The 23484-nt window shown below is 31.8% G+C and overlaps 5 protein-coding genes and 1 long non-coding RNA gene across 9 annotated transcripts; 3 read left to right on the top strand and 3 right to left on the bottom strand.

The window, feature by feature from the left end:
• Positions 1–2709: 2709 nt before the first annotated feature.
• Positions 2710–6650, top strand: LOC142234334 (uncharacterized). Its single transcript, XM_075305443.1, has 2 exons — positions 2710–2798; positions 5931–6650. Exon 2 carries the CDS (start codon positions 5984–5986, stop codon positions 6584–6586), a length of 603 nt encoding a protein of 200 aa, XP_075161558.1. The 5' UTR covers positions 2710–2798; positions 5931–5983; the 3' UTR covers positions 6587–6650.
• Positions 3386–5407, bottom strand: LOC142234335 (uncharacterized). 2 transcript variants are annotated; one of them, XM_075305445.1, is made up of 5 exons: positions 5134–5407; positions 4759–4843; positions 4117–4223; positions 3966–4055; positions 3386–3896 (listed from the first exon to the last, which is right to left on the bottom strand). In XM_075305445.1, exons 1-5 carry the CDS (start codon positions 5183–5185, stop codon positions 3742–3744), a joined length of 489 nt encoding a protein of 162 aa, XP_075161560.1. In that variant the 5' UTR covers positions 5186–5407; the 3' UTR covers positions 3386–3741. The 2 variants fall into 2 exon arrangements, with proteins under 2 accessions (XP_075161560.1, XP_075161559.1); XM_075305444.1 differs by having other exon boundaries at positions 3386–3902; positions 5134–5402.
• ord (orientation disruptor) lies at positions 6631–8350 on the bottom strand. The gene is made up of 5 exons (XM_075305442.1): positions 8239–8350; positions 7619–8184; positions 7119–7554; positions 6986–7054; positions 6631–6927 (listed from the first exon to the last, which is right to left on the bottom strand). Exons 1-5 carry the CDS (start codon positions 8251–8253, stop codon positions 6700–6702), a joined length of 1314 nt encoding a protein of 437 aa, XP_075161557.1. The 5' UTR covers positions 8254–8350; the 3' UTR covers positions 6631–6699.
• A 2810-nt stretch (positions 8351–11160) lies between these two features.
• Positions 11161–19888, top strand: LOC142233507 (uncharacterized). 2 transcript variants are annotated; one of them, XR_012721413.1, is made up of 3 exons: positions 11161–11815; positions 18676–19500; positions 19559–19888. XR_012721413.1 is itself a non-coding variant. In XM_075304467.1 (2 exons), the coding sequence occupies exon 2, from the start codon at positions 18748–18750 to the stop codon at positions 19216–19218; it is 471 nt and encodes a 156-aa protein (XP_075160582.1). In that variant the 5' UTR covers positions 11161–11815; positions 18676–18747; the 3' UTR covers positions 19219–19888. The 2 variants fall into 2 exon arrangements, 1 of the variants encoding a protein (XP_075160582.1); XM_075304467.1 differs by having other exon boundaries at positions 18676–19888.
• On the bottom strand, positions 13588–14664 carry LOC142233508 (uncharacterized). Of its 2 annotated transcripts, XR_012721415.1 has the most exons (3): positions 14485–14619; positions 14170–14413; positions 13588–14106 (listed from the first exon to the last, which is right to left on the bottom strand). It is a non-coding gene; the product is annotated as an uncharacterized LOC142233508 (long non-coding RNA). The 2 variants fall into 2 exon arrangements; XR_012721414.1 differs by having other exon boundaries at positions 14170–14664.
• Positions 19889–22245: 2357 nt separating the features above from the next.
• Positions 22246–23301, top strand: gdl (gonadal protein gdl). Its single transcript, XM_075307251.1, has 2 exons — positions 22246–22460; positions 22838–23301. The coding sequence occupies exons 1-2, from the start codon at positions 22324–22326 to the stop codon at positions 23274–23276; spliced, it is 576 nt and encodes a 191-aa protein (XP_075163366.1). The 5' UTR covers positions 22246–22323; the 3' UTR covers positions 23277–23301.
• The last annotated feature ends 183 nt before the right edge of the window (positions 23302–23484 follow it).

Below are 23484 nucleotides of genomic sequence, written 5' to 3'. Positions count from 1 at the left end.
TATTAAAGAAAAGTAATCGTAAAAAAATGACGATTGTAGCGGGTAAACTCGAACTTAATACCCACCTTTAGTAAAGTGGGCTCATTTCAGCTCCCACTTCCGTATACAGCACTATTTGTTACAAAGGGACGCTTTCTAAAGGTATGTGGGTCTCACTAGGATGGAAGGTTATCGCATTCACTTATCTACTCACCAGTATTCTTTTAGTAAGGAACTGTTGGCTCATTTCGGCTCCCACATAGAGGCTTCCGTATACAGCACTGTTTGTTACAAAGGGACGCTTTCTAAAAGCATTCCCTACAGCTTTAAACATTCGAGGCAAATATTTCTCTATATATATTCTCTTTTTCAAGTTCTGGCGTTGAAATCAATTAATATTGATTTCACAATTTCCAATTTCAATCCGATCAAGGCAATTTATTAAAATTTACTATACCGAACGCACACTTGTATGCTTGTGTGGGGCGTTTGGGAGCTTGGTTGATTTTGCACTATTATTTATTTACTGAGATCTGGCAATGCTGGCTAGATAACGGATATTTCTTCAAATGGTAATAATTGTTAAAAATCTGGTTAGTGAAGAACGTGCATCGTAACGAATCGAAGCTTCTCACGCAGAAAAATGGAAACGGAAAGCATAACGCATTAAACAAATACTCGGATAACCTTTTGAAATTTATCACGAATGGTTTTCTTTCTAGGGTATATACTGTAGAAATTGTCATTCGTAGAATGTAGGAAAACACAATTCAAGCGAAGCAATTTCTCTATTACAATTTCATCCCTGCCAACTATACTACGTTCTTACCATAAAAGTGTTTGACTTTCGGTCCGAAAAGCAGTTTTTATCCACGGTTGAATCAATTTTAAAGCTGAATACTATGTTCAGTTTTCAAGCTGAAAACCAGTTTTTTTCACGGTTACTTTTCTTTATTAATTAATTTAGAAATATAAAATCATTATCAATCAATTGGATCTTTTCCATCCATTATTTGATAAGACTTGATAAAAATATAATAGTCTTCATAAATATTTTTGTACTTTTAATTTAGTGTTTTGGTGAAAAAACCGAACATAGTACTCACCTTAAAGGTAAGTACTATGTTCGCTTTTCGCGTTGAAATTTTCGTGGTTACTTTATTAAAACAGCTCAATACAAAGCAGATAAATTGACTCAATTGATGCGCAGTTTCTTGTTCCTCTAAATTTCGACAAGACGTTACAGGAATAAGTTTTTTATCAATTATAATTTTGATTATTTAAAGAAAAGTAATCGCGAAAATAAAGTGGTTTTCAACTCGAAAACCGAACATAGTACCCACCTTAATAGACGAAATTGTACGCAGTCAAAGATTTTAAAACTTTTCATCCAAGTTTTGACCACATTTAATAAAAAACCAATTTATCATCCCTTTTAGATTGGAGTTTTGGTTGAAAAAGCTTAAAAAGTGACAGCTACCCAAATACCGGGTGTTTATAATGCGCTTTACAGACTATAATTTTATCCGAATGACAATGGTCGTGTCGAACATATCCCATATATTGGCCACATTATAAGCTAAGTGATCGATAACACATTTTTTTTACCGATTATTTAGTCATCAACTAATTGTCGTATCGATTGGACACATTGTAAGATGCTTTACAAACACAGACATTCCGTCCGGAAACTTATAGTCTGTAAAGGTGTGTACTATGTTCGGTTTTCGAGTTGAAAATCACATTATTTTCGCGATTAATTTTCCTGAAATAATCAAAATTATAAATGAAAACAAACCTATTCCCGTAAAGTCATGCCGAAATCTATAGGAAGAAATTGCGCATCAATTGAGTTAATTTATCTGTTGTATATTGAACTGTTTTAATAAAGTAACCTCGAAAATTTCAACTCGAAAAGCGAACATAGTACTCACCTTAAGACGCATAAATAACACCCCATGTTGTGGCTATTTTGACCTTATAACGGTTATTTATATTTACAAAATGGCAAGAATTCCCTAAAAGTCTTGTTAATGAAAGTGGCGAATAGTTTCAAACTATAACCAATAAACACAGGATGAGCGTTTTTCAAATGCAACAACTTTTCAGTTTGAGGGTAAATGTAATTTTCAATATAAATTCAACTTGACTTGAAACAGCTCATCTTCAATACATCTTCAAATTGGTTGCGAATTACATTCAATTTGTTTATAAATAATGTTTAAGATATTTAAATTTTTGTTGTTTTGCTCTTATTTGTTGATATGTTTAATAAGATATTTATTTTTCAATTAGTATTGTAGTGTATTGTGTAGTGTATTATTATGTTTGAAAAATTTTTGAAATTTAGCATTTTTCAAACGTTTGTGTTTATTGGGTATTTAACACAAGTTAGTAGAGTTTCCCGCTGCAGTAACGAGACACGCAAGGAAACTTTGCAAAACATCGCTGGATTGTTAAGGTGTGTACTATGTTCGGTTTTCGAATTGAAAATCACTTTATTTTCGCGATTACTTTTCCTGAAATAATCAAAATTATAAATGAAAACAGACATATTCCTGTAAAGTCTTGCCGAAATATAGAGGAACAAGAAATTGCACATCAATTGAGTTAATTTATCTGCTTCATATTGAACTGTTTTAATAAAGTAACCGCGAAAATTTCAACGCGAAAAGCGAACATAGTACTTACCTTTATATTGAACCATTTTGCATTTTGACATAAAATAGTGTTTAAAGTGCTTTATAGTTTATGTTTCTCCTTCGTTTTATTTTCAAAATACATTTATAATGCGCATTAGTCTTAAATTGCTTTAATAGGTAAGTGTAGACAAACTTTCTTTCAAACACCAAATAAATGGGTTTAATTATCGACGATAAATTTCCTGAAATCACAGCTGTTTGAATATATCGTAAAAGTTGAGGGAATGATTAAAATTTTCATTCAACGATAATATCTTATTTCCATTTATTTTATTTGATGTCCATAAACACAAGGCAGAAACAAGGGTAACAATTGCTATTGCGTTTTCAGTACAACTGCTGTCCGTTCTAATAGTGCAGATACCAACATCTCAAACCAAAAATTTGTCGGTGGTCTAAAAGTGTAAATAAGAAAATTTATATCTTAATATTATATTCCGTTTATATCTCGCCTGTATGGGTAACTTCCGAAATCACGGATGTAGTAGCAAGCTGTAAAATGTACTTAAATGGATCATCGGCGAAACTAATTAAAAATTGTCACCAACCAAATTTAAAATATTCAAATATTTTCGTAAAAAAGTAAATTCTATATCTCAACGCACTCCCTCCTACGTTCGTTGGAACATTGAATAGTTGTTCCACTGTAACAATAATTATTCCAAACATCTCCTTATGAATTTCATAAAATAATAAAACCGATATAAACGTGGTATGAATTTGTATTTTCTCTCTAATGAATTAACGTTTAGATATGAGAATAACAGAACTGTTTTCTGATATACGTCAGCAAAATAGTTTGTATGGAAAACTACCATTAACAAAATAATAAGACTACAACAAAAAATATATAGTGCGTGTAAAATAGCTACGAATATAAAAACAAAACATGAATAACTAACGGAAGACTTTCATTAAGTGCCGATTTATCTTAACAATTACACATATATTTTATACAATACAATTTGGTTTCGAAACAACTTTCAACAGGGGCCAATCTACTTAAACATTAAATTAAATTTAGAACTTATAATTACAATGTAAACACATATATCACACTTCAAAGACTCTTGGTGATGTTATTGAATAAACGGCGGCCCCACCATGATTCCAGATCGAATGGTTTGAAGTCGCTTAAAACTGGACTGGGAGGTTCTACACAATATAGCGAAGAAGCCGTTTGGGTTGAACTCGCTGATGATTTAATGAGAGAGGCTGCAGCTGAATGCAAAAACAAAAATGTTGAAATATTTCAAGATTTAATAGTAATAGATGAATAGTTACCGGTACTATTGTTATTAGCATCAAGTGTGGGTGTAATAGTATTTGTAGGCGTTCGGTCATAGGGGTTATGGGCAACTACTATATTCCAGGCTGTAAACGAAAAATATTAGGTTTTTTATTTTGAATTATTTTCCTTGCAATACACACTTACAATCGTTTATATATTTAATTATCTCCTCGTGTTGTGGCGTCAACACTTCCTCTTCGATAATTTTGGGATGGCTGATCTTCTTTGTTTGAAAAACTGGCTTTGGTACACTAATTGGAATAAAAATAAAAATGTGAATATTTAAACGGCCTTATGTTAATAAGTATTTACTTTCAAGAGATCAAATACACCAACATAACCACGTATATCCTTAGCAATAAATTACAACTTAAATAGTCGTAATAATTGTATGTAAATACAAATTTGAGTACCATATGTGAAAAATCTAAAAAAAACAGCGCTCTTATCTATTCGTTATTCGCTAGCGAAGAAAATGCATTACACAAAAACAATGTCTGTATCTGTATCATTACGCTCTACATGTTAAAGATCATCAGCAAAATGATGTATGTACACGGTTTGACTTTGCAGGGAAGAACCTCGAAGAAAATTGTTTCCCGTAAAAAGAAAACTAAAACTAACCACGTGGTGTCTAAAATCTTTTCATTTGTATTCTTGCATCAAAATGTCTGGCATTTGGTTAAGTAATTAGCATTAAATATGAGAATAGAAACTTATTTCTTGGAATGGAAAGCGGTGCGGTGGTGCAATGTTCTCTGTATCAAGTGCATTAACCTTACATACCTTAAGTTCTCTGGACTGTTGGCGTCGTTGTTACGTCTGCCGCTTTCTTTGATTGTTTCAAATTTTTCAAAATTTTGTGATAAACCTGAAAATAAAATTCTAATTTAATTTCAAATTGAAAATAACCGCCTTTTTTGGCTCATAAACAAAACCGGCATATAAACTAACTCTCTACTTCGTCGACCAATTCTCACACTCTCCCCCGTGCTCTGAATTGCCCTGAAGCATTTGACATTTTTACGCTCACAATTTTCATGTGTGACATAACAATTCAAATAACGACATCGTTGTTAACAACTAGACACTCCTTCACAACTTCAGATCCTTTTCAACATGATGAAATGCCAATGGGATGGACAGGATGTTTTTACTTACCCCTACGTGTTTTAGCTACTATTTTACTGGGACCTTTGGAAACCGTATACATCTTCTTTATAGGAACTTTTTGAACAACTACAAGTGTTGGCTTTCTGTTTATATCAGTAGTAATTATTTCGTAATATGTATTATCGAATGCCGCCCGAGGAACCACAGGGGGTATACACTTCTATGTAATATTTTGTAAATTGTAGTAATAGAAAAAGTAACGTAGTAATTCTCGTAGCACGATTTAACAACTGAAAAGGAGAGAGGAGATAAAAAGACAATCAGCTGTGTGTTCTGGCTGGCTATTGAGCGAGCTCTACACGAGTATTTTGTAAAATTCTTTACAATGCTATTGTGAATGATAAGAACTGTCATACAAATTGATTTCAGCGTGCCAATCCGTTATACCTCATACACATTACACTTCCAAAATCCACTTTAAGTAGATTTCAACTGTCAATTGCCTTATAAAACACGGATTTCAAATCTACTTTTAGTCGATTTCGTGCCTAATGTGAATGGGCTATTACATTTGGCCAGAATCCCTTTTGTTAGCATTAGATGCTGAGAATTATTTTAAATATTTTCTTGCAGAGATGTTATGCTTTAGCTTTTTTCCGCCGCTCTGAATAGAACTGCTAAACATGTTTGAATTTATTTTTTTTTTCGATTTTCAAGTTATAAAAACACTTAATTCGACAAAACGTAGTATTTTAAACTATAGCATAGTAACATTTCGAATCACTCAAATTTTCAATACGTCAAAATGTTTTCGTCTGTTCAATTTTTATTTCTTTTGTCATTAGGAGTTTTCTCGTGGTCTATTCTTTGTTATTTCGCCCAAATTGAGAAATACATAATGCAATCCGCGAAAACCAACGACGCGGAATTCGATTTCCGCACTCAGATCCCAACCGTAACGAATAGTCAAGGATATACCTCTGCCAATACTGATAGTAATGATCTTTACGTTAATTTTTTATGCATCTTCGCCTGTATTTACGTATTAGCTAAAATAACGGATATGGCCGAAAAATATTTGGCTCATGAGATATATGATAAATTAAATACGACTCGTCGTAAAAGTCAAGAGAACGCTGCAAAAATATCTGGCAAAAATCTCTACTTGGAAATTAATAAACTGGAAATGGAGAATTCGGAATTGAAATTTAAATTGTACAGCATTTCTAACGAAGTCTACCCGAGTGCCCAAAATATATTCATAACGAGACGAAATTTTAATTGGAATCAAAATATCTACCTAAAGGGAGATTGTGAAAAGGACAATATCAATAATGATAATTCGGTATGGTTAAAATATTTACAATTACAGAAGAATACATGTAACAAGAAGGTAAATTTGGGTTACAAAAACAATTTTGAAAAAACATTTAGTCCCACGATTATGTCTGCACAGGACTTGGAGAATGTAAATTGGTGGAGTAATAAACATAATGAATAACATATTCAATCCTTAAGATATATTTTTAATAAAACATTTTAAGCTTCTTTCAAAAATCTTTTAATTAATGTAATTTTCAACTACCAAATGAACATTAGAGCTTATCTGTTTTTTCAAGCAAAGTAATTTTCCGCTTCTGTATGTAATTTCTCCATGTTACTTTCATAGTTATCAACGTTCTCCTTCAAGAATATTCTCATAAGTTGGTTTACCTTTCGATATTTTATGATGAAGGTGTCATCTAGTTCAAATGGTATACTACCACTGTAGTCCAATACACAAGAAAGCTTCAATTTACTACATAAATTAACGATTTGCTGTAGGTAATTCTTTTCAATCCACTAGAATAAAAAAAACATATGTTATATCGTTTATTTATCGCTTAATTATCTTTCCTACCGTACGCGACTGGCGACTTTTCCTGGCATAGGCAGTTCTTATAAACTCAAAACTTTGATGGAATTTTAACTGAAAAGAAAATTCTTTCGTATTAGATCATACATTTAGGTTAACTTGTAGAAGTGTGCTTTACCTTTTCCAATTTATGTAAAAATATAACATTTTGCCGACAATGATAGCCAAATGCAAGCTGTACAGCCACCAAAAATAACTCCTGGACGTATCCATGCACTTCAGACCATATGTATTTTGGCGATGACGGTGGTGATTTCAACTGTATCTTTGTCTTCATTAAATTTAGGTCGGTATCGGCGGGTGTAATTTCTGTAACATCTTTGAGGGTACCAAAATCTGATGGAAGCATGAACCACACGGTGTATTCGAAGCAAGTAATGTATTCAAAGAAACGTCTTATATCTTGAAAAATATAAATTAGATGACCTAATTGGCTTTGACTTATTGAGCGCTGACCAAAAAGAATAGCTGTCGTCATTTTGCCTAACGGATGTTGCAGAGTAATCCGTCTTTCTTTATACATCTCACAAAATTGAGATATAAGATGATTCGGTCTATTAGTAGATGTAAAAGTTGTCTTAAGGATTGATTTATTGTAATTTTTAGATTTGTACTTACTCGTGCTTGTCAATGTAAAGAAAATTAAAATTTAACAAATCAAACCAACGACCATTGCATATATTCCCATTCTGCAAATTGGGTAAAGTTGGCAAAATAATATCAGTGCAACTGAAAAATCGTTTATGGAAGTCATGCACCGAACATTGCAGAAGTGGTCCATTGTTAAATGTATACTCAATATTATCGGGATCTATGCCGAAATAGCGCTTAGCGCCCACAACCAAAGAAACGTTATTTCTTTCCTTACGGCGTTGTTGTCTTTCTATAGCCTGTTGTGAGGTACATGGTGCGTCCGAGTCACTGCTATGATCATTTTCATAATTGTTTTCATCGGCTCCCAAAGAAAATTTCAGGAACACCGCACTTCCAGCACTTATTAGACTAGCAATATCGTTTAGTTTTAATATTGAATCATATTTGCTGCTGCAAATTAACTGAATGGCCAATTGAAATATGTCACATTTTATTCCTTGGGTGGTATAAACTGGATATTTGTGACGAGGATCGCCCATATCAAAAGACATGTGTGAGTATTGGCAATTGCCAATATTGTGAATTTCCAACTGAAATGTACAAAATTATTAAGCTTATTACTAAAAATAATTTTTTGATAATACCTCAACAATTTTCATCGTCCGTTGAATTCTTCAGATATTTGAATTTACGACCAATTATATTCATACGCATATGTAACGCTAGCGTCGTATTAATGAAAACCAACAGTGCGACACTTGATAAAGTAAGTAAGGTAGTGTAGGAACGGCAAAAGTAGTACAGTGCATCGCCCTAACGTGAACACCGCCTAATGTGAACACCTCATAACGTGAACACGCTTTTTACTGTTACTTTATTAAAACAGACGAATTAACTCACGAAATTCCACGAGATTTCGGCATGACTTTATGGGAATATGATTCTTTTCATTTATAATTTTGATTATTTCAGGAAAATTAATCGCGAAAATAAAGTGATTTTCAACTCGAAAACCGAACATAGTACTCACTCACTTAAATTTAGTATTCATATTACATACCTTTAATTGGACAACTTTTTGAAAAATTACATTAAAACATCCCACTAAACACAAAAGTTTGAAAAATGCTAAATTTCAACAATTTTTCAAACGATTAGGGTAATCTTCAAGTTGAGAAATTGTTGAGAAAATCGCGTTCTCAACAAAAAACAGACATTACCCTCAACAGTAAAATTCAACCCATTAGCAATAATTTCTCAAGTGTTATCCTCAAATTGAAATGCATCGCTACTCAAAAATTTCTCAAAGAATTTTCGATGCGAGTCAAATTAATTAAATCAAAATTAAAAATTAACATTGTTGCAAATACTTTTCAACCAAAATTTGTATAAATGATATCCCCCACTTCTAATTGAAAGTCAAAGCCAAAATTCTATGAATTTTGTATAATTTATTCATTTTCGTCAAAATAAAATATATAATAATACACCACAATACTAATTGAAAAATAAATATCTTATAAAACATATCAACAAATAAGAACAAAACAACAAAACTTTAAATATCTTAAACATTATTTGTGAACATTTCTGCATAGATAATTCGATTTCCTTCCTGTTGGAAGTTTATGACAGTTTTTTAATCTATAGATTAAAATTAATTAATATGCAGGCAATCTGAAATTAGGAACGTGCTGGACCGCGTGTTAGAATACATTTCCAGCAGAAGGAATTCACATAATATCCAGTTTAAACTGATAAAAGGATGTACATTAAACTGACGATGTGATGCACATATTCATTCAGAAGTTCGTGATGCAATAATATCAAGTTTTTAACAATTTTAATTGGTTGCACTTTGAAATGTTTCTGGATACTTTTTCTTGTCGATAAGTCACTCATTTTTCATGGGCCAGCTTCTTAATGTTTGCAAGAATGTACCATCCAAAGATTTTAGTTTTCTGCAAAATTTAAATTTAGTGACTTCTCTAAAATGTGGATTTAATTTTTCATATTGACTTACCAATTATTATAAACTATTTGAAGCAGTTCCAGTTAATTGTCCAACCTTTTCTCATCGGTCAGCTTTTTAATGTTTTCAAGAACGTAGAATCCATAATTTTAGTTTTGTGCAAAGAGATATACATTTAGTGACTTCCTTAAAGTTTTATTTCATTTTTTATTTTCACTTACCTATTTTAATAAACTATTTGGTTATTTGTCTAAAATTTTCCATTTTTTTTTTATTTCTTGCAATTGACCACAAACTTCGTTGCACAAATAAGTATTGGAAACCACATGGTTTTTTCGTTGCATTTTAGGGTAGTGTTTTGTCAAAGTTTTCTCATATTATCTTCAACACCTTTTCAATGATTTCGTCAACATTTTGGCAAATTGAATGTAATTCGCAAGCAATTTGAAGGTGTATTGAAGATGAGCTATTTCAAGTCAAGTTTATGTTGAAAATTATATTTACCCTCAAACTGAAAAGTTGTTGCATTTGAAAAACGCTCATCCTGTGTTTGTTGGGATAGTTTTTGCGTTGCATTTTTAGGGTAGTGTTTTGTCAAAGTTTTCTCATATTATCTTCAACACCTTTTCAATGATTTCGTCAACATTTTGGCAAATTGAATGTAATTCGCAACCAATTTGAAGATGTATTGAAGATGAGCTGTTTCAAGTCAAGTTGAATTTATATTGAAAATTACATTTACCCTTAAGGCCGGTATGCACCTCTAGCGAAATTTTCGGTAGCAAAAATGTATTTAAGTCTACAACAAAAAAACAGGGCTGTGTGCACAAATTTTAAACCAGCTAATCGCTTTTAAAAATTGTTAATATATGTTCCAAATATTCCTCAAATAAATTGTTTGTTATTTACAGACCTTTTAAAACTTTTACGCACACAATGATTGTAATAAATTAAATGTTTGCTGCCAAAATATGCTTTTGACAACCCTGTTATTTTCATTAGAGGTGCGTACCAGCTTACGAAATTGAACGCTACCGAAAATTTCGTTAGCATAAATAGCAATGCATTTCTTATGGGAATGAAATTTTTCGCTAGAGGTGCATACCGGCCTTCAAACTGAAAAGTTGTTGCATTTGAAAAACGCTCATCCTGTGTTTATTGGGTACCTTAATTGTTTTATCATTAGTTAGTTTGCAAAGCCTTAAAAACAAACAAAATCTACAAAATAAAATAGTGTTGTAAATTTTGATTACTTTTGACTACTCGTTACTACTCGTTACTTTTGAATTGAGTACTCGTTACTACTCGTTACTTTTATAAAAAAAAAAATTAAAAAAGACATTGTGGGCACTTTTTAATAATATCTTCCTTTTTTTAAATTTAAAAACAGTATAGAAAAGCAAATTACATTATCCAGTTTTATTCTAGTGTTATAAAATGTGGTGTTGTAGATATATGGGTCTCGTTAGAAAAAGATTTTCACCAATCATTCAAATTTTTAGAGCCAATTTCGTATTCACTATTTGGTATTTTTTCGTCAGGGTATATCTAAATGACATTGTGTATTATGCGCTTTACAGACTATCAGTTATTCCGGACGGAATGTCGGTGTTGGAAAGAAATCGTACAGTGTGTCAATTCGGTCAGATTTGTATACGATAAATTTATTATCGAAAGCTATCGATTATCGTTTAGTTTTGAATTATCGAAATTTGCTGAAAAATAATCAAGAAGAAGAAAATGGAAAACGGTAAAAAGCGCCATATTCCAAATAATTTAATGCAAGGAGAGCAACGCAAAGTTTTGGCCAAATAATCCTCAAACACTTTACGTAACAAAGAAAAATACTAATTTTTTTGAAAATCTATCTTCAAACAAAATGGACCACGTATTTACCATCGAATTTATTGAATTATACAAGAAGTGCCCACAACTATGGAAAATAAAATCAGATGAGTATCGGAACAAAAACTTACGTCAAATGGGCTATGACGTTCTACTGCAAAAATGCAGAGCCCATAATAATACGGCAACGGTAGAGGACGTTAAAAAAAATTAATAATATTAGAAGCGCATATAGACGCGAACTAAAAAAAATTCGACAGAGCGAAAGATCTGGCGCTGGAACGGCCAGTGTATATAAGCCCACTTTGTGGTACTACAAGCACCTATCCTTCCTTTCGGACCAAGAAAGTCAAGAAGAAGGAACCTGTTCGGAGGAGCTTTTGGAGGAGTTTTTAGATGTTGAAGTAAGTAATTATATTATCTAAATTTTATTCGTAATGTTTTAACAATTCCCAGTTCCAGTTTCATTTTTTTATATGTTCACATTTTCTACAATAAAACAAGTAAGGAAAGTCTAAAGTCGGGCGGCGCCGACTATATTATGCCCTGCACCACTTTGTGATCCACATTTTCAATACCATCTGAATTCCTTCAAATTTGTTGAATACCTGTGCCAAATTTGAAGTCGATTGGACTAAAACTGCGACCTAGACTTTGATCACAAAAACGTGTTCACGGACAGACGGACATGGCTATATCGACTCAGGAGCCCATCCTAAGCATTTTTGCCAAAGACACCATATGTCTATCTCGTCTCCATAGTTTAGTATACCGATGGTAATCGTCTGTCTGTACATGTAATTTTGTGTGCAATGTACAGCACTCAGTTTATGTGCAATCGTTCTCAAATTTGATACCGAGTTTTACTTTGACTCGGAGACAATCGCTATTGATTTTGAAAAAATATGTTCATATTTAAATATAGCTCTCGATTTACACTCATACGACAACGGTAGGGCAAAATTTCACTCTGAATTACTTAAACTTGTGCACTGAAAATAGAATCACATTTAGAAAAACCTCCTAAATAAAAATTGTCTGCTATTTATAAGCTCGAATACATAAACATGTTTTAGTTTGACAAAAACAAAATATGAACTTGGCTATTGTAGTACAATTAAAACAATATGTATGAATATCTATAGTATTTACCCAAAAAGCTGAATATATATGTAGTACTGTAATGCCCCCTCAAAACGGTCAATAAAAATTTGGTATATCTCAGCCATATGTAAGAAATACGTAATAACGTTTATAAGATATAAAAAACAAACAAAATTTTTACGTCCCCAATAACCATTCTCACAAATTTTAGTAAATTAGTTTGGTTAGCTTCTAAATATGAGCAAAAAAATCGATGCTGTCGCGCCAGTTATAATAATTCTACGTATATTCATTAATACAATAAAATAAAGTTAATAATACTTGTATTCAAGTCTATTTTGTACTCAATTATGGTGCCACCAGAGATGGTCTGTATCAAAAATTTTTAGGTTTGCGACTGTCGCAAAGTTGTTAACGTCACATACGCGTAGTAAATGTAGAAAAAGTCACAAAAGTCGAAAACTCAAAAAACTGTAGTCTAGTTAGCTAGGCAACGAATTCGATTATATCCAAGACGTTGGAATGTGAAGTTTCAATTCTTCGGAATGTTCACAATATTGCCTTTTGCACAAGTAGGGGGCTTTTCTCGTCCTTCCTTAGCTTAAAGTTCAGCCTCCTCAAGGTATTTTGAGCACTCACCAACGGGAATTTCGATACCACCTAAGAAAATGGGCTTGACCGCGGGAAAACTTTCATAAATGTCTGCAGAAACTGGCAAAATTAATTAATAAATGTTCACAACTTCTATTCCAAATAAGGTTTTCTGCAATAGGTTTATGGGTTTTGCGACATACTTTTATACTGACGCAAATGTGTGTCGCAAATGTCACAGTTTGTGACAGGCCAACCCTGGGTGCCACTATATGCTGCACCAAGGCAAAAAGAAAGTATGTTCACATGAGTTCAAAAACATATTAATGAACAGCCTTTGGTCAGAGTTTAGGCTGTTTTCCTATGGACAGAGAATAAACTGGCCTACGCTAAACAAAATGGTATACGTGACTAGTTTCGGTCTTACTTTCGAATATCTATCACTGCAACGATCATAGATATTGATTCATACGCTTAAACATAGTTGGAAAATGTTCTTTATTGGACAATATTGATTTCTTTATATGGCTGCTGTTATATAGTCGAAAGCATATTGTTGGACGTTTGTGGTTGGAATTTTTGGAATCAATAGTACCGTTGTTTACAGTTTTTTTTAGCGGCAACCTTACTCTTAAAAATGCTCCAGGCAAAAAGTCCAACGGATTGAGATCATTTGGTGGTCATTTAGCGATATAAATTAAGCAAGAAACCTCCTTTTTAAGCCACTCTTGGATGAAGCATACTGAGTGTTTAATCCTCTTTCAATTTCCGTGGCCCGCAGCCAAAAATAACATTTGCTCTTGGAGGTGATCATATTCCTCATCTACGTGTAACGATAGTCACTTGTAGTTTTCCAGCCAATTATAACGAAATCACACTACCACGTTGGAATTCAATCACAAATAATTGAACGCAATAGATGAAAATACTTTTGTAAGCTTGCATGGTGTGCGAAGGCGATTGTGACAGCATTCCTGGTCTCGATACCTTGTGGCGACTGCTGTGAAATAAATTGGAAATTTTATTTATAAATTTTCGATACATTCTAATGTGGCAAACTTACTAGATACTGCATTTGCATTTGACTCATCATTTGCTGTTAAGGATTAAATTGGACACGATGGTTATATTTACACACTAATTAACAAACACAGGCTATTTAAATAAATATTTATTATGATTGAGAAGGGTTGCCATTGTAGTTTCCCAAAAATATTAAAAATTCGTAGCCGCAATTGTGAACGTCTCGATATTATCTCAAGTTGATATTACTAAGTTAAAATAGTAGATGTGAATCAGTGCTGCCGCTAGTGAAAAATTGAGTGAAGTAGATTTTGGAGAAAAGTGGAGTAGATTGAATAAAATTGAAGTAGCATACATTTTTGAAAACAAAACAATAGAATTCATTTTATTATACCCTCCACCATAGGATGGGGGTATATTAACTTTGTCATTCCGTTTGTAACACATCGAAATATTGCTGTAAGACCCCATAAATTATATTCTGGGTCGTGGTGAAATTCTGGGTCTATCTGAGCATGTCCGTCCGTCTGTTGAAATCACGCTAACTTCCGAACGAAAGAAGCTATCGACTTGAAACTTGGCACAAGTAGTTGTTATCGATGTAGGTCGGATGGTATTGAAAATGGGCCATATCGGTCCACTTTTACGTATAGCCCCCATATAAAGGGACCCTAAGATTTGGCTTGTGGAGCCTCTAAGAGGAGCAAATTTCTTCCGATCCGGTTGAAATTTGGTATATGTATATGGTCCCAAACAGCCATGCACAAATTGGTCCAATTCCCCCCTATAAAAGGATCCTCAGATTTATATGGGGGTTATAATAATCAACCAAAACTTTATTTCTGTAGAAAATTTTGTCAAAATTCTATTTCTATAGAAAATGTTGTCAATATTTTATTTCTATAGAAAATTTTGTCAACATTTTATTTATATAGAAAATTTTGTCAAAATTTTACTTCTATAGAAAATTTTGCAAATATTTTATTTCTATAGAAAATTTTGCAAATATTTTATTTCTTTAGAAAATTTTGTCTAAATTTTATTTCTATAGAAAATTTTATCAAAATATTATTTCTATAGAAAATTTTGTCAAACTGAATTATAAACGTATTTAATCGGCCTTCTTTGTTTAAAATATACCCCGTATGGACTAACTTACAATTTAGAAGACGGTGTTAAGGAATTTGAAGTGTTATCGCAACCCAAGTAGTTGCATTGTAGATGACAGTCTTTAGTAGAAGTTTCTACGCAATCCATGGTGGAGGGTACATAAGATTCGGCCTGGCCGAACTTACGGCTGTATATACTTGTTTTAACATAAAAATACTATAAATATTAAAAATCTGATATTTATTAATGGAATGGAATAACATTTACGAAAATTGAACAATAGGTTTTTTGGTAATTTTCCTGGTAAAGTTTTTGCGTTTTATTTTAGCACTGGTTATCAGCAGGGCTGTGGAGTCGAGCCAATTTTGCTCGACTCCGACTCCAGCATTTTTCATCAGCTCGACTCCGACTCCGGAGTCGACTCCGGGTAATATAACTAAATCTCATTTTAATACCACTACTTTGTAGTTCTATTGTGGGGGTACCGTAGGTGGATCGATATAAAGTATCGTATTTATTTATGTGTGCAAAAAAGTTCTTAATTTCACATTAGATGCCAATTGAACTCTTATTTCAAATTTAGGGCAATGTTTAATAAATAAAATAATGATATAAATTCCCATCATTATATGAGAAGATACCAACAGTATATGTATTTGGGGACCAAAGTTATTGATACTATCTCAAATCCTTTAAATTTGTTGCGAGCTATATAAAGGTTTATATTCCCATATGCATCAATTTGAATCTGAATTGATTTAGACAAAATTGTATATACTTCTACAAAATCTATGTACTTAAAATTTAAATCTAAATCTAAAGTCGGGCGGGCCGGTTATAATATACTCTGCACAACTTTGTATTTAGATCTAAATTTTGATAAAATCTCAAATCAGACTTTTACAAAATCTCGGGCAATATTTGGGAAATATTTATAATTGTTTAGACAATTTCGCAAAAATGCATTTATGATTCATTCATTGAAAAATTTGAAAATTTGAGTCATTTCTACAAGTTTTCGACTTAGCAGTGAGTATCAGTGAGCATACAATTTTGGAAAAATTTTTGTCTAGTAAATAAAATATATATCTATATAAAATAGAAATAAAATTTTGCAAAATGTTCTACAGAAACAAAATTTTGACTAAATTTTCTATAGAAATAAAATTTTGAATAAAATTTTTATAGACATAAAATTTGGAAAAATTTTTATAGAAATAAAAGTTTGAAAGAATTATCAATAGAAATACAATTAAAAAAATTGTGTAACAAACGAAATTTTGCAAAATTTTCTATAGAAATAAAATTTTGCAAAATATTCTATAGAAACAAAATTTTGACTAAATTTTCTATAGAAATAAAATTTTGACTAAATTTTAAATAGAAAAAAATATTTCTATAGTAATAAAATTTTGAATACATTTTTTATAACAGTGAGTATCAGTGAGCATCAGTAAGAAAAAAAAATTGAGAAAATTTGCTATAGAATTTGCTATAAAATTTGATAATTTTTTCTTATAGAAATAAAATTTTGAAAAAATTATCAATAAAAATACAATTTTAGAAAAATTTTTGTGTAGTAAATAAAATTCTGCAAAATATTCTACAGAAACAAAATTTTGACTAAATTTTCTATAGAAATAAAATTTTCTACACGCAAAAAAATAATTCTTGCCTCCCAAACGAAATTTTAGACAAACAAAGCTCGTTTCTCATTTGACAAAAAAATTTTATTTCTATATAAAATTTTGACAAAATTTTATATAGAAATAAAATTTTGACTTAAATTTTTATAGAAATAAAATTATCAATAGAAATAAAATTTTGCAACATATTCTATAGAAACAAAATTTTGACTCAATTTTCTATAGAAATAAAATTTTGACTCAATTTTCTATAGAAATAAAATTTTGACTAAATTTTTTAAAGAAAAAAATATTTCTAATGTAATAAAATGTTGAATAAATTTTTTATAGAAATAAAATTTTGACAAAATTTGCTATAGAAACAAAATTTTGACACAACTTTTTATAGAAATAACATTTTGACAAAATTTTCTATAAAAAACAACTTTGAAAAATTTTTTCTGTCAATATTCCACATGTTTGTATATGGCCTTAAAATAAAATTTAAAAAAATAATTTCGATTCTTCGAAATATTTCAAATAAATTGATATGGGCATTAAAATGGATCGATTCAGCCCATCTGCTAGTCTAACATTCTAGAAAACATAAAAAGATAGTAATTGGAAGTTGATTTTCATTTACTATCATGCTGTACATTGATCGAATGAATAACGCAATGGAAATTAATTTGAGTAAAAACTTGCTTAGTTACAAAAATGTGAAGTGTTTTAAAAAATTTGGTTTAGCCGGAGTCGGAGTCGAGCAAAATTTTTACGACTCCGACTCCAGCAAAATCTTCAGACTCCGACTCCAAGACTCCGACTCCGGCTCCACAGCCCTGGTTATCAGTGCAAAAAGAAAACAGCTCTTATGATGTATTTATATCCACTACCTATTTACCAGAAGTTCAAAAATGAAAAGATAGCACAAATATACATTAATTTGTTAACAGCATGATTATATTTTATTATTGTTGAAGTAAGTACAGAAATCGTTTCTAACAAGTTTTCCCAAAGATGAAAGATTATCATCTATATTATTATCATTGTTACAATTTTGTTGTGGTATCTCTGCCATTTTTATGTTTTGTAAATATGCATTCGGAGTTTTAGATTTTAAAAAGTTGTGGAGATAGCATATTGCAAGCACAACAATTCTAGTTTTTGCGGGGCTAAGGTTAATAGTACCTAAGAGTATTCTGAATCTTGATGCTATAATGCCGAATGCATTTTCTACAATCCTACGTGCGCGTGACAATCGGTAATTGAAATAAATTTGCTCTATTGATAATGAGGGCGTACAATAAGGCTTCATAAAATGTTTTCCTAATGGAAAAGCATTGTCGGTTACAAAAACATAAGGCAATTCAATATTAAAATTATTAATTCGTTCTGAATTAGGTAGGTTCAACTGGCCAGATTCGTACATACTACGGATTTTGCTGTTGGCATAGACACCTCCGTCTGAAACACGTCCATTGGCTCCAACCTCAACCATCAAAAATTCACAATTAGCATTAACCAAAGCCAAAAGCACAATACTGAAGTTTTTTTTGTAATTGAAATAGTACGATCCTGAGTTGTTCGGTTTTCTTATTTTAATATGTTTTCCATCCATTGCTCCTATGCAATGTGGAAAGTTCCATAAATTTTCAAAATCAACTGCGACTTTCCAATCATATTCACATCTTGGCAACTGCAAATAAAAATTTTAATAGAGTATTAATTGCTATGGTTTTATTGTACATCCTATTTAACAGTCAATACAAAAATATATTTTATATAAAATATAATTTCATTATTATTTTCAGAAAGTTGAGCCGAAAAAAAAACAGTCCTTCTGGAAAGAAAGAAAAACTCTTTTGGAGAAAGCCATAAATATAATGGAGAACACCAAAGAAGATTATGCTAGCAAATTAGCCAGCACTTGGGAGGAAGAGTTCAGAGCTCTTTCTCCCAAACAAAGAATGTATGCAAGTAGGATTATTAGCGAAACCCTCTATTTAGGACAACTGTCACACTTAAACGAAAACTCATACCGCTCTGTAGAAATTGCTCTGACGCAAAACGCCTCTACATCACATAAACGCCCTAGATGGGACAATATAAAAACTTTAACAGACATCGAATTCGAAGAGGAATATTTAAGCGGGTCTTCAATGGACTTCAACCCCTCAACATCAAGGAAACACAAATCAAAAACCAACATACCCATTGCTTCTTCGAGTGAGCGAATAAGTATAAATGTGGAAAGCGAAAGCGATAGCGATAGCTCTGAAGAGGGATGGACGGGAGAAAGAAGCGCAGGTTATAAGTATGAAGTTACCAGTGAGGGAATGCACTTTTCGCACTAAAAAACATTTTTTATACTTTTATATTTATTTTTTATACTTTTTTACACAGGGCAACACAAAAACTCCAAACAAAAAATCACACCAGCCGAAAGTACTCGATGAGAGAAGAAAAGTAGTATCTGGATTTTGCAAAATTGGTTGCTGTTCGTTTTGTGGCCAAATTCGATTTTGTTCACTTTTTTCCAATTTTCGCATGGCCGTAGCTCGATAATTGCTGTGAATTTTTTTGCAGTCTTCAGAAAAGCTACAACTCTTGACTCGCCCAATAAAATGTTGAATATAGTAAGTCGAATAATTTCATCTACATGTTTAAAACCCCAAAAATGTAACGAAAACAAAGATTTTTTCCGTTTTTCGACTGCAGGTCTTGAACTAATGAAAATATTATTATTAAAAAAAATCAGCACTTTTCACGCTATGGCCATGCGAATATTGCAAAAAAGTGCACAAAATCAAATTTGACGACAAAAATACACAGAGGCTCATTAAAAACGAACAACAACCAATCTAACAAAATCCAAATACAACTTTTCTTCTCTCATCGATTGCTTTCGGCTGGGATAAGTGATTTTTTATTTGGAATTTTGCGTCATAGTGTTAATAAAGACATGCTAGTACCATTGTTTATTTTTATTTTATGTTCTTTATTAATTAATCCAAAATAAGCGAACTAATATTAACTATGTATCTACGATTTATACATTAACATATACGTTTAATCCATTGATACCGCAATAATATATGTATACATATATGTACATTTCGTTTATTAGCCTAAATAGGCAATCGTTTCACAAATATAGATTTATGTCATATATGATATATTTCCGTACAAAATATATTTTTAATTTTATATTAATATATGTGCCAAAAAAGTAGTATTTACTATAATACGTTCAATGTGATATATCTGTTTTATAGTATATAAACGATAGAATTTGTGTACAAAACTAAACCTTACTAAAATTAAATAAAGACAAACTTGAATTTACTATAAACACGTAGTAATTGTTTTTGTTATACAGATAAAAGAATTTCTCTCGAGAAGTAGTCGCTCCACTTTTTTCTAGCCCATATTGTGGAAAATCTATCTTTCACATAAAAATCTGAGTGTCCATAATTTCCATTCGGATACATTTCCATCGAGTAGCAGTGTCTCCACCTTTTTAGCACTAAAAAAACTATCTTTCACATATAAATCTGGAAACCTATTCGTTTACATTTTGCAACAGTCGACACATTCAGAAGATTTTTGGCAAACAATTTGTATACCACTCGCAAGCAATAGTTTCAATGTATTTTTGGTTAAAGGTGAGTATTAAGTTCGAGTTTAAGGTGGGTACTATGTTCGGTTTTCGAGTTGAAAATCACTTTATTTTCGTGATTACTTTTTCTAAAATAATCAAAATTATAAATGAAAACAGATATATTCCTGTAAAGTCTTGCCGAAATCTAGAGGAACAAGAAACTGCACACCAATTTAGTTAAACTATCTGCTTTATATTGAATTGTTTTAATAAAGTAACCACGAAAATTTCAACGCGAAAAGCGAACATAGTACTTACCTTTAGCCGCTAAAATTTTCATGAAAAATTGCGATTTTAGCGGCGAAAGGTGGTATTAAGTTCGAGTTTAGCCGCTAAAATCGTCATATTTTCACGATTACTTTTCTTTAATAGTCGATTTTTATGAATACATGTTATAAAATATAAAAAGTTTCTTTGTGCAAATCCCCAAGAGTTTATAATAAAATTTGCAAGAAATAGGTATAGTTGTATGCCCTTTTTAGTATAAAAATGCTGCTAAACTCGAACTTAAAACCCACCTTAAAATATTACTTTTCTATGTCTCCTATTCTTTTGGCCAATTTGTAGGGATTATATCGAACACAAATATTAAAAGTTACTTACACGTATGTAATTCCTAAGCGATTTTATGATGGCAAGACATGTTTCTATTATAATTCCACTCAAGGTAGATGTTCGCATATAAACTTCAAACTTCAAGTCCGAAAAAGTCTGTCCCGTTGCCAAAAACCGTAACGTAGCTATTAATCTTTCATTTGGAGTTTTCGCATCTCTCAAATGAGTGTCCTGTTTTTGGATGAGTGGACTTATCATATCCAGCAATTCCTCGAATACGTGGGTGTCCATTCTCAGATAATTCTTGTAGTCTTGCGGTGCAGTTAAACTCAATTCTCTTACGAGACGCACATTTGAAGGAGATCTCTTCTTCAACCATCCTTGTATCCATATTCTCTTAACGGGCTGCTCCTCTTTTTCTATTAGCTCCAATAAAAACAAAATTAAAGCTAATTTGATTTTTTTTTTTGTTTTTGTACATATTGTTATTAAAATTTCACAAAAATTAAGCGGCTTTATTTTCTAGTCAATGTTATTGTTTACAAAAAATATCGATACCATATCGATTTCTGCTATCGATTTTTTCATTGGTCTGTCAAACAAAAATTGCAATGTGGTTAATGCGTACGATTTTAATCGAAAAGTTGGACGCGGACATTGTCGTCCGGAATAACTGATAGTCTGTAAAGCGCATTACTGATGCTTGCAATTTGCCAACTTTTTAAATCCACCATTGACAGTGGATGAAAATATTAAGCGATCATTTTTATCGTGAGACCCAATGTTGAAATTTTCCAAGGGTTTTTGAATAAGCTTGGGTACCTTCTCTGAAAACAATTGGATTGAACCAGCTGAAGTCAACGACATTATTATTTATACTATTCGCATGAGACGTGATCCATGTGATGCTTTCAAATGCAAACGTTTTTAAGAAATCAGATAAATTTTTCACTTTCTTCAAAGGAAGAAGCCATATATTCTTTTCGTGTTATTTTAACTGATAAAACGATTTTCGAAAACTTCAATTAATATTTTCCAAGAAGTCAAGAATTTTACTTCCAAACCGCCAACTTACTTACCGTCAGAAGAAAAAAACTGGCATTGAGTACTCTTTTACTAGTAACGAGTACTTGTAATCAAATACTCGTTACTTTCCCAACACTAAAATAAAACAGTCTCTTCCTCAGAAGTAACTGGTCAACGGGGGGAAAAAAATAAAACAGTCTGACTTTTTCCAAACACAATGGACTGTGTGCTAAACGAAGAATCTAATGACAATAAAGTAGATCCTGCCATTGATGAACTTTCACCAGAATACCTACAAAGGAAATTGTATTTCCTGGTAGACAAACTCAAATCTATGCAAAACCAGTTGCCGGAGTAAGTACATTATGCACCCCTCACCGATTTGTTTGAATTTATTATTGCTGATTCTAACAAGGTAAATTTTAACTTTTTCCCGGAAATATCCGGGTCTTGAGATATATCCCTCCAAAAGGTCAATAGTATATCTCCACTATTTATGATGTTGGTGCCATTTTAACGCTTTAAATAAATAAAGAAGTAAATAAATAATAAATAAAGGAGCTATACAAACTTTTTATTGACCCTGTGCAGGGCTTTGTCTCAAGTCCCGGAACAAAAGTTTTACCTGGTTAGAATCAGCACACATTAAAATTCTTACAAATAGAAGAGGAATCCATAAAATCCAATTTAGCCATACATATTGATTTAATCATTTATATTCTTAATTAAAGGGTTTACCAATCCAGAATTTCATATGAACTCCTCACCGAGTTGGCAAATTCCCTCCTTAATGACACTATATTTGAAATAGTAAAAGGTCTAATGGAAATACAACACGTAACAGAAAAACATTTATATCAGCTGAGAGAACAGGTTCAGAACGAATATGAAATTGAAGTCCAAGAATGGATTTCAAAAATTAGCGATCCAGAGGAATTGCAACATATATTGCACTTGATGAAAATAAAGCATGCCAAAAAGATGAAAGAAACCGATATGAAGTTGATAGCATTGCTTGACGAGAAGGTTCGCGACCAGCAATCGACTCTACATAAAGCATGTGTAGCTGGCTTCTATGTGACAGACAATCCTAAGGAGATTAAAATACAAATGTTCCTTTTGGATTTTATTCTTCGTTTATCACGAATAAAATTCGAGCCTAATAAATAAAAATTCCATTTGAACTATAATGAAATTTTAATTGTAACTTTGTGACACAGAGGTCTTAGTTTAGGTATGTAATGTTGAAATTTTGTTTATCGATATGTGCCACAATGGCAAACTTCGGTATTATCAATCATTGCTGTCCATATTCAGATCCGACTATTTTGAAATTCTACGGCAATAAGAGTGCGGAAAACAGTCGGTGCATGTAAGT

Source organism: Haematobia irritans, chromosome 4, assembly GCF_050003625.1.
Source record: "Haematobia irritans isolate KBUSLIRL chromosome 4, ASM5000362v1, whole genome shotgun sequence".
Classification (NCBI taxonomy): domain Eukaryota; kingdom Metazoa; phylum Arthropoda; class Insecta; order Diptera; family Muscidae; genus Haematobia; species Haematobia irritans.
The sequence above is the reverse complement of the archived record's forward strand: the minus strand, read 5'-3'. Positions and strand labels throughout refer to the sequence as shown.

Coding starts and splice junctions, on each gene's coding strand:
- LOC142234335 (XM_075305444.1), bottom strand. CDS start 5,185: ATGTATACGGTTTCCAAAGGTCCCAGTAAAATAGTAGCTAAAACACGT. Junction 4,056..4,116: donor AATTAAATATATAAACGATT/GTAAGTGTGTAT, acceptor TTTCGTTTACAG/CCTGGAATATAGTAGTTGCC. Junction 3,903..3,965: donor TGCTAATAACAATAGTACCG/GTAACTATTCAT, acceptor TTTTGCATTCAG/CTGCAGCCTCTCTCATTAAA.
- gdl (XM_075307251.1), top strand. CDS start 22,324: ATGGACTGTGTGCTAAACGAAGAATCTAATGACAATAAAGTAGATCCT. Junction 22,461..22,837: donor ATGCAAAACCAGTTGCCGGA/GTAAGTACATTA, acceptor TCTTAATTAAAG/GGTTTACCAATCCAGAATTT.
- ord (XM_075305442.1), bottom strand. Junction 7,555..7,618: donor CTTTACATTGACAAGCACGA/GTAAGTACAAAT, acceptor ATCTACTAATAG/ACCGAATCATCTTATATCTC. Junction 6,928..6,985: donor AAAGTCGCCAGTCGCGTACG/GTAGGAAAGATA, acceptor TTTTTATTCTAG/TGGATTGAAAAGAATTACCT.
- LOC142234334 (XM_075305443.1), top strand. CDS start 5,984: ATGCAATCCGCGAAAACCAACGACGCGGAATTCGATTTCCGCACTCAG.
- LOC142233507 (XM_075304467.1), top strand. CDS start 18,748: ATGGAGAACACCAAAGAAGATTATGCTAGCAAATTAGCCAGCACTTGG.